This window comes from Neolamprologus brichardi, chromosome 4 (genome assembly GCF_056152115.1).
Source record: "Neolamprologus brichardi isolate AB-2024 chromosome 4, ASM5615211v1, whole genome shotgun sequence".
Taxonomy (NCBI): Eukaryota; Metazoa; Chordata; class Actinopteri; order Cichliformes; family Cichlidae; genus Neolamprologus; species Neolamprologus brichardi.
Window position 1 is genome coordinate 1,139,727 of NC_142107.1, and position 17,598 is coordinate 1,157,324.

Sequence of the window (17,598 nt, forward strand, 5' to 3'; positions counted from 1 at the left end):
CCTGTTGAAAGAGTTTTTCCTTCCCATTGTTGCTAAAGTGCTCACTTTTAGATTATTTTAGGAGGTTTTACCTTACAATATTAACCACCCTGAAGCGGCTTTTGTTGTGATTTGGTGCTATGTAACTACAATTGAATGTGGTGGAACAGGAGATTTGCATCCTCTGGCTACACCACATTTGGTAGAAGAAGACACTGAGAAAAATATAACTGACAAAAATGTTTAATATGAAGCGTGAGATACAGCTCTGTATTGCATATTGAATTCTGGTTTTAAAAAGCAGAGTCCCTTGTTTTTTTAACTGTAGTTCTTAGCCATTAAAAAAAATAAAAAAGGGGGGGGAGGGTTAAAGTTGAAAAGAAAAACTCTGTAGTTTTCAGAATATAATGTAGAGGATCAAGAGAATAGGTCAGTGAGATGACAGAAGTTCTTAAACTTAACACATACCATGCGTGTCAACTCATAGTGCAACTAATCTTTGCAAATACTCTCTGGATCTTTAACTATATGGTCGCCATGCACTATCGCAAGATTTGCAGTAACTGACATAATTGAAATGATTAGATCTACGGTACATGAACTCCTCGTTAGGCTTGAGGGAGGAGGGGAAAAAAAAAAAATCAGGCCATTTATGCACCGGGCAAATGCAGTCTTCAAACGAAAGACACAATTTGTTCAATTATTTAAAAAAAAAAAAACAAACAAACAAAAAACAAAAACAATTACAGTTAAAATATTCTCCATATTCATCAAAAATGAGGAAATTAAATTATGTATTTTCTTTCGAAATGCAAAGTATTTTGGGCTGAGACGACCCAACAGTCAAAAATATGTTACATGAAAGTGCAGTCAGAGTGAATCACAAAGGAGACACTGTAAAAATAAATAGATCAAAAAAAGAAGTTTAGCAAGCCAACTTCACTTAGCCAAAGCGCTAACACTGAAAGCTAATCAATTCATAGAATCAGTTAACCCCCCCCAGCACTCAGCAGCAGTTTCCACATGTACATCCCCTCCAGTCCATCAAAAATATCTGCTGCCTCAGTTACCCAATCTTAAGAATGTAATCCTTCCAGTCGGAGCTGCCAGTTGCACACAGCGAGTATCACAGCAACACCGGAGGAGCAATTTCTGAAACTCCCAGGGTACGCACTGATCCCTGATGATAACGGCCCCGCCCACTTCTCACACGGCACTGGCGTGCCAACACTTCAGTGCACTGAGCCATCTCAGAGCTGACAGCCTGCTGCGGGTCCCCAGGACTTCACCGCCTGTACGCAGCAACTGACCTCGATTCCCTTTTTAAGGCGCCAGTTATTAACAGCACCCAGCTGTGCAGGGGAATAGCCAGTCAATGCTCAGTGTTCACATATAGATAGGCCACTGAAGCCAGCACGTGTTGCTCAAGGGAGGGAGGCATTATTCTGTGCATCTTTGGGTCGAGAGATTTATTGGAAGTGACATTTTTGGAGGCAAAGAAATGGGTCTTTTTCTCCCCTTCTCACACGTCCTATGTGGGGAGTCTTCTAGTCCTATTTTAAGCCCTTTCAGCAGCCAAAGAGGACTGAAACAGAGCAGCTTCTTCCTCAAGAAGCCTCTAAAAATAAAGGCCATTATGCAGAAGCACAGTAGAGCTCAGTTCATTTTGCAGTCAGAGAATTTGCACGTTAAAGTTTCTACTTTGTGAATCGTCCGAGGCTAGAAGTTGCTCTCAGTGGTTTCTTCTGGCTTTTGTGCTTGTGGCGCAGAACAAAGTCAAAGTTGGCTGTTGTAGACATAGCATAGAAGACATTTGCCTTGTCTGGTATGAGAAACTCTGGAAAGATGAAGAGAAACAACAAAAAAAAAAAAAAAAAAAAAAAAAAAAACACTGTCAGAAGAGCATTTTCCTTTCTGTCACCAGTTAAGCAACTTTTTTATAAAGGAGTTCTCTTCTGACCTTTGCTCTGAGAGATGACCTGTGTCAGGGTGAAGTCCTGCCAGGTCATGTGCTCAAGGTGATGTTTCTCCAATGCCCTCTGGATCACCTGTGCAGTTTTGTCCTGGCTGGTCAGCTATGAAAAACAAAGAATAACGAGTGCTGTTACACATAAACACACACACAATAGTGAAGACGGAAGTTCATGGACCACTGCGTTTAAGGAGCATTACCTCTTTGGCTCATATTACACATTCAAAGAGCACTGCAACAGCAATAGAAGCATTCTGAGCCTTAAGATGTAGCCCTGTCCCACTCACAACTGTGACCTTCACAGAAAAGCTTATTTTCAGCAGTTGGAACAAAGTTTCTCTGCCCTCAAATCTGAATTTACCGTTACCATAAAAGTCTGACTTTGTGACAAATGATGAGAAGGATCAGTTCTCCTGATCACATCCACTGAGAATGAACTACGCGCTGTGGCACTTGTTTTAAGGATATAACTAAAGCTGGTTTCACTTCTAAAAGGTTACCTCTACTTTTGCAGATATGAACGATATAAAGCAAATTATTTGAATCGTAGGTATTCACACTAACTACACCCCAAGATAGAAAAGCAGTAACAGGTGAAGTAAACGCAAAAGGCCAATCATATGTTCTGATTTATTCAGAGGACAGCTGCATGATTACAAAATGTTCCACCAGTATGTCCTGTATGATGTGTAGAACAGTAAATATCATTTACTTTGTTTACAGATGACTAAGTGTAATTAGAGATCTTAAAAACAAGCAAGAAAATTCTCCAGTTACTGAACATCATACATCACAACGCGAGGATGAACTCACCAGGATACTTTTGTACATGTTTCCGTTGTTGTGGCCCGGATCCACGCTCACCCTGATGATGCAAGAGTCATCCACCTGACGGTTGTACACGGGCAGTGAGGTCATAGACACCGAGCGCTTGTGGTGGGCCGCTTGAGGCTTCGGCCGTGCCCCCCCACAGGGTGAGGCTGCAGAGCTGAGGTCTGCTTGGCAGTCAGGGGAGTCTGCAGACGAAGCAGCTGAGATGCTGGGAGAGGACGAGGAAGAGGAGGACGAGGACAAAGAGAATGACTCGGATACGTTGTTGTAAGAACTGTGAAAGGACTGCAGAGGACAGAAGATGGGGGACAGAAATGAGAGAAAGAAGATTGCTGAGTATTATTGTGTCAGAGTATTTGAAGCCTTTCACAAGTGTCTGGTCTGCAGGGGAAAGCTAGGCTATTGAACCATGGTGAAGCAGAAGACTGTAGCCCATTAAACACTACTCCAGCTCAGCTAAGCACCTCCTCGATACAAACTCCACTTGTGGAGAGCTCACGCTAGTTTCGATTGCCCTTTTGTGAAGTAGAGATTATGTAACTTTTAAAAAGACATTCAGTGCATTTTACTTCTGAAAGCTAATCAATTCATAGAATCACTTTATAACAAAAACACTTCCCATGTTTCAGAGGTTTGTTTGACTGCTTTAAAAAGGGTAATTGTTTGTACAGTGTAAACAGTGACTTATTCTAAAACCGAGAGACCCAGTCTGAAGGCACAGCGTGACAAAGCTTTCAACAAAGGCTCCACTGTTAATGCAGCCAATGACAAAGGATGGACACAAAACATCCGGGGAAACGATTGCAATGATGCACGCAGCTAAACACGGTCGTTTACCTGCAGCTTGATGGAACAGTTTGGGTTTGGGGAGGACAGATCTTCCATCTCAGACCCACTGGATCCAGAAGATGAAAGACTGATCTGGTCAGCAGGCGGTTTCTTAGTGCCGTCACTCGCCATCTTGAGACTGAAGACAGAATGAGCTTTCATTAGAAATACCACACCCGCACCATTCAGTTACTTGAACAATGTCGTTTAATACCAGAGTATACACATCACACGATTCACTTCCATTTTACTGCATACCACAAGTTGTAATCTAAACATCTCATTGTTCTTATAGTGAGGTAAAACATGTAATGTGAACCAACAGTGGCTTTACTCTAAGTTTTGCGTGCAGCTCTTTGTGCTTAGTATGTGTATGTTTGAATATGCAAACTGGACTATAGCATGAGACTCACAAGGAGAGTTTCATCGAGAGTGTGCGCTGGCTCCATGGAGGTGGCGAACACAAGTCCACAGGAGGCTCCAGGTGTCTCGACAGCTCGTAGCTGTAATAAGAAGATGTTACTGAGCACCAGGGTACCTGACATCTTACTTACATATCACTTCATTCCAAACTCAAAAAATTTAACTCAGAAAAAGAACTCGAAAAAAAGCACAGGCAGACTTTCAGACTTTCTGAAAGGTGCTAGCGAACATTCCCCCATTCTCAATTCTCAGTTTGCACATCCTCTCCTCCGCATGTTAGTCAGCACCAGAGTTTGGTGCACAGAAGGTGAGGAAGATACAAGAGGGGGAGCCGAGGCATTTTACAAAGTCAGACATCTTTGACTCAAGCAATCTCAGGTAAATAGGACATTTGACACAGCTGCATCATGTCTAGGGTGAGTTACCAATTTACAACATGACACAATGAGATAAAGCCATCATGCATATTTTAAATGTCAGACACACACAAGCAATGAAGGACAGCAGGTTTGGCAACACTGATTATATAAATAATAGGGGTGCAACGATACTCGTATCGATATTGAACCGTTCGATACAGTGCTTTCGGTTCGGTACGCATATGTATCGAACAATACAACATTTTTTATTTATTTTATCAACTTTCCTTCTGACGGTGCTGTCTGTGTTGAGCGCTCAGTGGATCTGCGCTCGACAGTGCAGCCTAGGCGGAGTAGTCGAACGCAGATTCACTGAGCGTAGGGCAAACTAGCGAGACAGAAGCTAGGCTAGTTGCAACATGGCAAATTGAACCTCCCCCACCCTCATTCAGATCTAGCGTTTGGAACTATTTTGGTTTTCATGTGACGTATGACCCTGAAGGTAAGCGTGTCATGGACAAAAGTAAAACAGTATGTTGGATGTGCCAGCAATGCTCAATTGGTGGGAACTAGTGTGTTAGCGCAGTTAGCTCGTTAATGTGTTGACGTCTTCCAGCCCCACTCATGAGGCGATCCGCGGTAGCTCGTTAACGAAGATTTGCCGTGTTGTGATGTTAACGTCATTTCAGATTAACGCTGACAGCACTAGTGGGAACACAACCAATATGACTGCACATTTACTCCGACATCATCCTAGTGCAAAGACAAAAACAAGCACGCATGCTACAAACTTTACCCGAGTCATTTAGACAGCCGTTAGCACATGATTCTCCTTATGGGGACCTGATATGTTTAATATGCTGCTGAGAATATAGCCCAGAAGAAGCGTATAGTATAGCTTTTATTTTGGAAAGAGACATTTCTCCATAATAAACTCTCTTTTCCAAAGATGAGTGATTCCTCAATCAGATACAGGGCTCGCAAAATCGCTAGCCCGACATCCTGGGGCTTTTTTCCAGTCGGGCTACCAAAATCTATCTCTGCCCTGCCCGTCGGCCTATCGTAGGAAGGAAAAATATATGTCAATGCTTTTGCATTCTTTCGGAAATGTAGCTGGGTAATTATGTCATTGGCATCGGCCACTGTCAATATGTGACATACTGAAATCGCGTTTGAATTTGCGCTTGTTTTTTGCTTTCACTTTGCAATCGCGTGAACTGTGTATAGAGAGCGACAGCACTGATTGGTGAGTGATGATAATTTGCGCACCAATTCCTCTGACATCGTCTTATCAATCGTTAGCTTACTATGCAAACATGACAAGTGAAATCTCCCGCAGCTTAAACATGTGAGAGGTTGATCGCGCAGAGAATCGCTGAGCGTCATGTGAGTGCCTGTGTAAAAGCAGCAGGATATATATTTTAGTTCTGCTGAGCCAAATAAGACAGGTCAGGGTGAAGAAGTGACAAAATGGAAAAGTTATGACAAATCACACTATAAGGCAAAAAGAAAGTGCAGCTTTATGGTTTCATGGACAAAAGAATTTCTGTGGCTGCAATATGACGAGCTAAATAACCAGGGCTGCACATAAGTGGTCCGCAGGTGCGCATTCGCTGTCAAAATAAAAACGCGCACAAGATAAGAAGTTGCAACGCGTGTTTGCATACATAAGATTTTCAGGAGGAGGACAGACATTTGTTTAGAACTCTTAAAGATGTCGAAGAAGCTCCTTTAAGCAATTACTGTGATGTTCCTCCACCTCCAAAGAAATGTCAGAAGGAGTCCGAACCACAAAAGAAGCGCGTATTCTCGGAAAAGTGGTTGCAGGAGGTGAGCTGGCTTCAAACAAATGATGAACGCACAGAGATGTGGTGCAGAATGTGCCGTGAAAATTTAATAAATGACAAATTAATAAAAAGGCATGAACATTTTTTTTGTATCGAAAAAAATATCGAACCGTGACACCAAAGTATCGAACCGAACCGAACCGAACCGTGAATTTTGTGTATCGTTGCACCCCTAATAAATAATCAGTGTTGCCAAATATATATATATTATATATCTATTTTATATAAAAGAGCGGTAAGTAAGAGTAATATCAAAGGAAAGCAGCTTTATTCGTCCAGATTTAACAATCACATGACTTTATTATGTATATTATGTCTTCTCTGATGGCCTTCCTTTCATGTCCATGTTAAAATCAGGGTGTTTCAGCTCACCTCTCCTGATCAGTGAGCAGCTTGTGTCTCTGCAGCCAGGCAGCAATGCAGGGCTGGTGTCCGAGACTGTATTGGGAACAGGAAGCCTGCAGCAGACGGATCTGTGACAGAACATCAAATTCCTGTAGGCAAGGAGAGGCGTGTTGATGAATAAACAGATAAACCAGGCTGACAGTTGCTTCCGCATAGTGTCACATAACAACGAGATTCTTTATGGTTACACAGCTTTGGTGTTTTAATCACAGTCTGTGCAAATCTTAAAGAAAAAATAAAAAGCTTTCAGCCTGACACTTACTAAGGTGTAGGAATGTAAATGTTCAAACTCAGTTAACAAAGAGCTGACGGTCTTATATGCACAACTTTGCCTTCCCCCTCTCCCCCCTCCCAGCAGTCAAAAACAAAGCCAAACAAAAACAAGGAGTGACAATAAGAAACACTTACTCTCCTCCTCTTCTCAAAGTTTATAAGTCCACCCTGTAAAAACAGTACACTGTTAGCAATTACAATATAATAAATGAAATACTAAGTGACACAATAACAGCACTAAATTAAATGATACACCCTTGTGTTTTTCCATCAGCATGAAATATTAGCCAAAACGTACCAGAGTTTAGTTATCAGGGGTGATTTATGCACTGAAAACTGAGTTCTCCATGATAAAAGTAGTTTCCCAGGCCAAGATGATAACACCAAAACACAGTAACTGGGAAACCGAAATAGTTGAATGAGCCAAAAAGTCTCTCAGTTACTGCTAGAACCAAGTTTATTTATCTGCATATAAATGGGCAAAATAGAGTTTTCCTGAGGCTGAAGTTTATATGTTTATAATCTCCCATGAAGAGCATTTGATGGCAGCGCATACATCATTTAATCAGGTTTCAAAGTATATAGTGTTGCATACATACTGAGTGTATCCAACACATTGTGAACACTTTGAACCCTTAAGTCTATGAAATAATATCCAGAGGACATGTTAGACAAAAGTACCTCCACAGTGTCTGGCAGAGCAGTGTCCAGCATGGTGAGGACGGTCAGATACGTGCCGAGGTATGGAACCGCTCCACTTGATGTACTCTGCAGGCAGACGACACATAAGCACACAGCTAATAGGGAAACGGTTATATTTTCTTGTGCCAATATAGCTGGTCTTTCATTGCTTTATTGTGGCTAATGGGTTAAAATTGACAACATTCAGACAAGACAGGACCTGTTAGCAGCACTGTGAGGTCTTATTACAACCCAGGAGAATGTGCATATGACTCATGCAAGACCCCGGCCAAGTCTATTATTACTGTCCTATAATCCTGGTGATCTGAGGCCATTTGAAACTTGCTCAGCACTGAGTGGAGCTAAACATAGTTTGGGGCTTGTGCCATGATAGATAGATACTCCACCCACACTCAGGGAAATCAGCTCTCTTGTGCCTTGCTGAAATGTAGGACAGGGATTTTTTGCATGAATCCTTTTTCAGAAGCTGAAAACAAATTCTGTATCACATGAAAAGAGAGTCCTAGGATGACGTTGTAGTATCTGCTTACGTCAAATTCAGCCACAAATGACACTGGTTGCATCGCATGTTGTCAGAACCCTGTAACCCCCCCCACACACACACACCCCACCCCACCCTGAAGAATGGCTTACCATCTGTCTGGAGAGTGGACACCGTTTCAATATCCTTGGAGAAACGTTATCAGGCGTGGGACCTCCATCCTGTCACAGAGTCAGACAAAGCTATATTCAGTTCAGTGTTATTTGGATCATTTCCCCTCCCGTCTGTGTGCTCTTAGTGTTCAGTATATGTATGTAAAGCAGCATGTAAAAGATGCCGGCCCGTGTGCCAGCTTATGAAACAGTACAGCCTCTACTTGTTTCTTTGGTGCAATATTAGATTTTATTACACATTAACTCAGATATCCTGTTTAACAGTTAACTTTCAAAGGAAGAGAGGCTTGCAAGCTTCACGAGTCTCAAAACAGACTCAAGCTCCCTATAAGAGGGAGTGACTGTTTTTACATCAATAAAAAACACTGGCTGAATAAAACACTGAAAGGTGGAGGGGGAGGTCATTTTTCACTGAATAAAGCATGTTATTGTGAAGCTGCGGTTGCTATGTACAGAAAGTTTTGGTGATCTAATCCATTTCTCTATTGAACACTTCTACAGTAGCCAGACACAAGATACGGCTGACACAGTTGCCGCAAGGAGACAAAACTTAAAAGAAGAAAAATGGAAAACATTGTGTTCTAGTTTGCCATCAAAACACCGGTAAACATTTCTGTACATATGAACTCAAAAATTAAACTCTCTTAAGAGTGAAAAAACAAAAAACAAACGTACATGAAACAGGAAAACAATCACCTCCAAACTAATATTCTCCAAACTTTAAGCATGTGAAACAATCGTTGTAGCTTTTAAAACTTCAGATTCTGTTGTAATTTTGGCATTAATGTAAATTTACAATCTAAACAATTCAAGATTCTGCGTTAAAACTAATCGCAGTGATTTTAATTAACCTCAAATCCCAATCATCTCAATTGACTGCTGAGAGAAAATTATGCACAGCTGCTCGGGCTGACTTCTCTGCACCTGCGGGTTTATTTCGTCTGTTCATTAGCACGTTTACCAGTAATGCCTTGTGGGTATCAAGGTTTCAGAATAGTATCAGAATCAAATCTTGTTCTAAGGAAATTTACACACCTGGTGTCAAATGATGCACCACTCAAACATGTAAACTTCTCATCAAGCAGCAGGCAAAATTTATGTTCTACTTCCTTCCCTGTCCCCTCTCTCCAAACTGCTCAGAGCAGATGGCTGCTCCTCCCCGAGCCTGGTTTTACCAGAGGCCTTTTCCTGTGAAAAGGGAGTTCTTCCTGCCCGCTGACGCCAGGTGTTGGTTATAAGGGATCACTGGTATTCTCCCCTCAATGTGTTGTATTATAGGCCATTTACCCTGAAGTAAGCTTTCAACCTGGCACAAGTCTAAATGGACGAGTACAAGTGCAAACACTAAAGCATATGTAAGAAGTTTCAGTCTCACCTCCATCAGGAACTCTCTGTTGGTCAGAACACAATTCTCATCAGGGAAGGTCGCACAGAGGTTATCAAACGCAGCCACATTATCTCTGCAAAGACAATGATAAAGAGCCACAGCCATCAGATATTTTAATTATTAACAATTATACAGGATGGCAGGAGTTAAAACTTGACATATTACTGCCTGTTTACACCATTAAAGGAAAACCACAAAAAGTTGTGTCTCACTCATCTTTGAACTTAGAATTTGCTTACTGCAGCGTTTCATGACCCGACCTATAATATGGGTCACAGCCCAGCATTTGCTGACTCGCTCTATAAATTGACCTTAATGAGGGTTCAAACCGCTCGTTAAATGATGATTATGTAGCAAACTACACAAACAGCAAAAGCAAAAGCGGCCTTTGAACCTGCAGTTATCCAACCATACCTGCTGACAGCCGCCCAGGTCTTCCTCAGCCTGTAAACGGCATTGGACTGCAGTGCCGACAGGATCGCCTTGAGAGAAGAGAAGTTCTTCAAGCGACGACACTCCTGTAGAATAAACTTGTACTCAGTGGATGCACATCATTTAAAAATAACCCATTAGTACTTCTTGTGTTGTGACTTAGAACCAATATTAGCATCCAGACGCCTAAAAGCTACAAAACAACCACAGCATTTCAACTGACCTGCGCTACTTTGATCCACTTCTCTATGATGCGAGCCCTTTGCGCTGGCGAGGTGGGAGCTAGAGGGGAGGAAGTGGGACTGCCATCTGTAGGCTGGCAGAGCAGCGACCCGATGACCTGGTTGGTGACTGCATTGAACTGTGCAATGGTGGCTCGGATGGTGGGCGACATGTTTTCCTTCTTATCTCGCTGGGACCATACACAGCCCAGACACTGGTATGGGACCACTTTGGCAAAGAGAGCCTGGAATATCAAGAAAACCAAATCAGGCTCTGATCATTATAATGCAACATGGGGGGAGGGGTGGTGGTGTAAAGTTCTCCTCTAACATACAGAGTCCGCTCGAGTGAGCTGTTCAGCAATGGCTGCAGCAGAAAAATCCATGATGCCACCTTGATCCTGAGAGTTTTCACTGCCTGAATCTTCATCACCAGACCCCAGATCATCTTGCTCAAGATCTGCAGAAGCAGAACTGCCACTTGATGCCACTTCTGAAACAGCCAGCATCAGCAATAATCATAAAAGTGCAATCAGGCCTCGAAGTAAAGTTATGAAAAAACTTGTTGCGCGTGGCCATAATTGCTATGCAGCGAAGGATCACCTTCTTTCTGGAATGTCCTGAGCAGCTCCTCAGCTTGCCCAGCGAGTGAGCAAAAGTTGGGCTGGCTGCGCATGCTGTCATGCACCGCAGAGCTGATCCTCAGGTGATCCAAGAGCAACCGAAGTGCCGGGTGTAGGGGAGGGTCCCTGAAGTCCTCGTTGTACTCATCCAACCACGTCTGGACAAAGGCCAACAGAGGGCTGGAGAAGGCAGGAGAAAAGCAGTTACATTTTTAAAATGACACATTAAGCCAAGGAGACACAGCAGAAACATAATAGAGACACACTTCATATACACTTTACCTACCTCCGGTAACATTTGCCATTATCCAGATCTGACAAAACACTGTCTCTGGATATAAAAAACACAAACAAAAATTCATTCGTTATTGTTTTGTTTGCATATTATAAATACTTAAACCTGCTGCTAACCACAGTCTAAAACCTTTCTGTGCATAATAGCTGTTGTTGTAAGCCTCTGGATAATGAGCACCTGCAAGCTACTGATTATTACATCAAAGCTGGCTGAAGGCCACTGCTTCATCAGGTGGAAACAACAGAAGAAAAGATACTCAAGCAACACAACAGCCAACTTTGCATGTACAACAAGCATCAGTACCTCTGAAAGAGTAGCTCTATGAGCTTCGTGGGGCTGGTGAAGGTTCTGTACGTGGAGAGGAAGATCCTGCTGTAGTCCTGTTCCTGGCAGCCAAAGTCGAGGAGGTGATTTACAAGCAGGTCCAGGGTGGCGGCCTTCAGTCGTCGTACCTTGCAAGTTCGGTACTGCACGAAACCAGAGCATGGGCTCCCCTCAGTAGCGTTTGCGGAGGACAGGACGGGCTCTCGACGCAGGGTGACCCCGTAAACGGCACCGTCTTCCGTCTCTTCGCCCCACTCCTGCACTGGGTTCTGGGAAAAAAGCAGCGATCATCAGAGCTGAAAACATGCACAGACACACACACTATATACACCGAAGAATGTTTCAGGTCACAACATTAGTGTCAGAGGTTGACACACGAAAAGGTAAAAATAGCAAGCCCTCACAGCCAAACACACAGATGATCCTGCAGAAAAACGAGCAACACAAAAAGCCACACTGATCCCACATGAGCCACAGCAACTACATAATATTTGTTTATAGTCATAACCTAGTCTACTATCAGTGTGCAAACAAGCTGTGCTAGCTTGAGAAAATACTTAGTACTCATTTTCACAACGCAGGAAGCTAGAATTTCCAAGAATTTTACAGGTACACACAAATGTTTTTGGACAAATAGACCTTTTAGATCATAAGTTATCACATCAAATATTACATCAAAGCAAAATTCTCACTGAGCACAAAGTTGCCATCACAGTGAGCAATCAAGAAAATAATAAAATGGTGCACTGGAGGACTATAGTTGGTTAGTGCCAAGAGCAGGTGTCATGTTTTTAGTGAAACATACTGGTTTATCATTACATAAAGTTCAAACAAGACAGCTGACCCAGTCTGAAACTCTGCGCACTTAAGAAAGGGAAATGGAGGTTTTTAAAAAATATATATATACTTAATCTTGTCATCTCGTAAGTAAATAATCAAAATTGCTTCAGCTGAGATATCCTGAATTTAGGACATATAAGCTCAAATAAATAAAAAGTTTCTTGATGTTGAAACCAAAGACATGTTGCTTTCACATTCTGAGAAAACTTTACACATTAACTCTGTACTGCACCTCTAGATGCTCATAGCCAGTGCCAAGCAATCTGGGTCACACGAAATTTGTTACTACTGTTCACAGCTGAACAAGACTGAAAGCTCAGTACTGAAAACAGTGTCCCATAAGCTCAGTCCATATATGATATATGGGGTGGGCTTTGCACAGACACAAAGCTGATAAAAGTAACAGACTGTTAAAAGGCTCCGGACATCTCATTTAAAATGGTGGGAGGGCTTGCATGCTTTTTAGTCAATCATTTTTAAAAAGCCATTTTGCAGTGGCAAACGTTCAGCCTCCATGTCTGCTAACCAGTAACACTCCAGCCCCATTGTCCTTCATACTAACTGGAATCAGAGCAGTACAAATGGAAAACTGTTTTCCACTCAGTGTCACCAGTGTGCTGGCGTGTTGGGTACTAAGCACTGCCAAATCCATCTCAGAGTGAGAAAGCATAGATATTTATTATCTGACTCTGAGTGCAGCCGATCACTGAGGTTAACAAGCTGCTTTGGTGTTCAATGATGGAGCTCATCCAGAGGACCCAACGAGACATAACCAGGGAAGCAAACATGTTGTCACACTTGAAATTCTGCAGGCCTAACAATACGTTTGAGTCACAGAAGCATGTGTAGGCATGAAAATGACGACTGCTATTCAAGTTGCACTTTTTTCCCCAAGCAAGCACTGCACCTGGCACAGTGACAGCGTTCAAAATAGTACAAAATCAGCTTTTACCACCATAGCCCCTTTACTTGACAGGAGTGGGATTATTATGATAGATGGGAACACATTTAAAACACATTCTGGAGGTCTTTAAACGTTTTAAAAAGCAATGCTATTCAAATGTAGCGCATGGGAGGAGGAAGCAGAGTTCGTGCAGCTTCACAGACGAGCCTGTGACAGCCCACAGCCACCTCCAGCACATGTCTGATGACTTACCATTGTTATCTCCCATTTTCCCATTTCGCCTGGTTTCATCTCAACAGGTCCTGAACCTAAAATGAACTTCCAGCCTTCCCGAAGAGTAGGGTCAGGGCTTCATCTTCATGTGAAAACTTGTTCCTATGCTTTTCGTGTGTGTGTTTTTTTTTCTCCAATAATTTCGTCTCGAACTACATTCGCACGCCTTTGCCAATTAGCGGTAAATCCCGACTTTCAGCGGACCGTCTTCGTTACATTTTAAGCCGATATACAAACGCGTAGGGTGGTTTCCATATATTTAAACCAACGCGGACGGCATCTTAAGCCGCAGTAGTCCTCTATCACCCTCTGCGGACTCTCCTCGTCGACAGTCTCCCTGCCTAACCGAACCTCCTCGGCTTTATAAACAGGAGGCGACTCCTGGAGCCGAGTGAGTGCTGAGGTGTGTCTGTGAGCGGAGGGGGCGCATCGGACTCCGCCTTACTTTTTCCCTTTAAGGACAGGTGCCTGCTTGCATGTGTTTGTTAAGAGTTAAATGAAACATAGATACAGTGTTTATGGCTATAAACACATTTTTGTTTATTTGGGGTTAAGAAAAACATACTAATTCTGTGGGACTATTTTTTGCAAAACTCAAGTTGACGAGAAGCTGTAGCTAACTAGCTATGCTACCAGCTTGCCACAGTTATCAGTTTTAGAGAGCATGGACTGCTAAAGTGACTCTATCTGGTTTTTACATGTAAATAAATAAATATAGCCAAAATGGTTTCAGGACGTTTTCCACACATACTGCAACCAGTAACATGTACAATTCAACTGCAAAGCAAACTAAACTCTTTTATGGAGGGAAATAAGTGCACACCTGCCATCAGTTCAAGTGACTTTTAATGAAAATGTGTCAAGTTCAACTGCTCTTGAAGGTCTTCCTTGACTTGCTGGTTCCTACAGCCGAGCAAGAGCCTAAAAAACATTTCAGGGATCTCATTGCAAAATAATTTCCAAGGCATTACCTATACCGTGGAATATTCAATTCAATTCAATTCAATTCAATTTTATTTATATAGCGCCAAATCACAACAAATGTCGCCTCAAGGCGCTTCATAGATACAGAGAAAAGCCCAACAATCACATGACCCCCTATGAGCAAGCACTTTGGCGACAGTGGGAAGGAAAAACTCCCTTTTAACAGGAAGAAACCTCCGGCAGAACCAGGCTCAGGGAGGGGCGGCCATCTGCTGCGACCGGTTGGGGTGAGAGAAGGAAGACAGGATAAAAGACATGCTGTGGAAGAGAGACAGAGATTAATAACAGACATGATTCAATACAGAGAGGTCTATTAACACATAGTGAGTGAGAAAGGTGACTGGAAAGGAAAAACTCAATGCATCATGGGAATCCCCCGGCAGCCTACATCTATTGCAGCATAACTAAGGGAGGATTCAGGGTCACCTGGTCCAGCCCTAACTATATGCTTTAGCAAAAAGGAAAGTTTTAAGCCTAATCTTAAAAGTAGAGATAGTGTCTGTCTCCCGAATCCAAACTGGAAGCTGGTTCCACAGAAGAGGGGCCTGAAAACTGAAGGCTCTCCCTCCCATTCTACTTTTAAATACTCTAGGAACAACAAGTAGGCCTGCAGAGCGGGAGCGAAGTGCTCTAATAGGGTAATATGGTACTACAAGGTCATTAAGATAAGATGGGGCCTGATTATTTAAGACCTTGTATGTGAGGAGCAGGATTTTGAATTCAATTCTGGATTTAACAGGAAGCCAATGAAGGGAAGCCAAAACAGGAGAAATATGCTCTCTCTTTCTAGTCCCTGTCAGTACTCTTGCTGCAGCATTTTGGATTAACTGAAGGCTTTTCAGTGAGTTTTTTGGACATCCTGATAATAATGAATTGCAGTAGTCCAGCCTGGAAGTAATAAATGCATGAACTAGTTTTTCAGCATCACTCTGAGACAGGATATTTCTAATTTTAGAGATGTTGCGCAAATGGAAGAACGCAGTCTTACATATTTGTTTAATATGTGCGTTGAAGGACATATCCTGATCAAAAATGACTCCAAGGTTCCTCACAGTGTTACTGGAGGCCAAGGTAATGCCATCCAGAGTAAGAATCTGGTTAGATACCATATTTCTAAGCTTTTCAGCGCCGAGTACAATGACCTCAGTTTTATCTGAGTTAAGAAGCAGAAAGTTAGTGGCCATCCAAGTCTTTATGTCTTTAAGACATTCCTGAAGTTTAACTAATTGGTGTGTGTTATCTGGCTTTATGGACAGATAGAGCTGGGTGTCATCTGCATAGCAGTGAAAATGTATGCTATGTCTTCTAATGATGCTGCCTAGGGGAAGCATGTATAATGTAAACAGAATTGGTCCTAGCACTGAACCCTGTGGAACTCCATAATTAACCTCAGTGTGTGAAGAGGACTCTCCATTTACATGCACAAATTGGAGTCTATTAGATAGATATGATACAAACCACTGCAGTGCAATACCTGTAATACCTACAGCATGTTCTAATCGCTCTAACAGGATATTATGGTCAACAATACCATATATTGGAATACAGTAAGCACAGTAATCAACAAGGGGGGAAAATATAACTGGATGTCCCTCCAAAATTGATGAAAAGACTGGTCAGGAGCTGCAGGAATTCCAGGTGGGGACTGGTCATGTACTACATGTAATAACAATGTATGTAGTCTTCGTGTGAGCAATGTGGTAACGAGGAAAAACAAAGCAAAAGAAATGCATTTAAAACCTTTGGAAAACAAACATCTAGTCTCAAAAGAGCATGTGGGTAAATCTTTCTTATGAGACCAGTGTTGAATTTTTTGTCCATAATTCTAAAAGATATGTTTGCCACAAAAACAGGACTGTGCATCACCAAAAATACCCACATGGAAGATTTATCATCAGCTCGAACTGGAGCATTAGTCAAAGTTGGGGGGAATTGTCACAAAACATTCCGGTATCTGCTAGAACACTGCAGAGGAATAATACATTTGAGCAAAGCAAAACCCCAAACTTACATCCAAACTAACAAAAGAATTAACTTTTCAGAGGATTAAAGACTTGTAGTGACCCAATTGTAAATGACACATTATAGTGTATATGCACTAGAAGCCTGTTTAAAATGCTACAGTATTAATCACCCAAAAAGAAAATGTGCATTCTGGGTAATGAGTGTTTAAACTGATGCTTTTGTTGCTAATACCTAGGCTGGATTATCATATAGGCATTGTGCACACTGGACCAGGGTTTCATGCCACTTGGCAGTACACCCAAGCAGCAAATTTTAGGTTTTGGTGCTTTTATAACAAAAAACATGGGTATATATTTTTATTTCTTCATAATAGAATTATTATTTTGTAGAATACCAAAGCTCAAGTTATGAAAGAGGGAAAAGGTGCTCTCCTTAATGATTCAGAGCTATTATGTGTGTATAGATCTTGTTATTGAGGAAAGAAGAAAAGTTGGATAGGTCCCATCAAACATTTGTGCCCAAAGTCTCCAACTTGATCATGTAAGCATGGCTATTTTTATAGCAGAGTGTTACTAAGCACGGTCATATTCAGAAGCTGTCCCCTACATCATCTGCCTGAAAGTCCTCCTCAGTAATCTCCAGTAACTACACATCTCTGTAAGTTCAACATTAGACCATGACGGGCGTTCAAGCTAATTGTGAGATTCCAAAACAGGCCATAGCCTCTCCTTTAGCAGGTGAATGTAAACACAGTCTTCTAATGTCAAACTCAGCACATGTCACATCATTTTCTGCTGTGAACATAAAGCATATAAGCAAAGAGCTTGTTGGTTACTGACGGTTCCAAAGGGTTACACAGAAAACATAAGTATAATGGAAAAATGTGTGAAATTCAAAGTAGGAGAATGTTATCAGGATCACCTGATATGGTCATAAGATCAGGACATCTGCAGATTTCTGTCTGTCACTGATTCCACTGATATGTTGTTGCTAAAAAGAAAGTAAGTTATATGTAATTAAGTATGTATTTTATAGATTTTTAAGCTATATTCAACTTTATTGTTGATGATCTGTATG

At 41.9% G+C, this 17,598-nt stretch overlaps 1 protein-coding gene across 1 annotated transcript; it reads right to left on the reverse strand.

Moving 5' to 3' along the window:
• Positions 1 to 221: 221 nt before the first annotated feature.
• rgl3b (ral guanine nucleotide dissociation stimulator-like 3b) lies at positions 222 to 13,939 on the reverse strand. Its single transcript, XM_006805046.3, has 17 exons — positions 13,552 to 13,939; positions 11,535 to 11,824; positions 11,223 to 11,267; positions 10,917 to 11,116; positions 10,649 to 10,806; positions 10,316 to 10,558; positions 10,075 to 10,178; positions 9,649 to 9,733; positions 8,253 to 8,321; positions 7,599 to 7,685; positions 7,053 to 7,085; positions 6,612 to 6,733; positions 4,024 to 4,113; positions 3,620 to 3,749; positions 2,765 to 3,067; positions 1,940 to 2,054; positions 222 to 1,816 (listed from the first exon to the last, which is right to left on the reverse strand). Exons 1-17 carry the CDS (start codon positions 13,588 to 13,590, stop codon positions 1,677 to 1,679), a joined length of 2,253 nt encoding a protein of 750 aa, XP_006805109.1. The 5' UTR covers positions 13,591 to 13,939; the 3' UTR covers positions 222 to 1,676.
• Between the last annotated feature and the right edge of the window lie 3,659 nt (positions 13,940 to 17,598).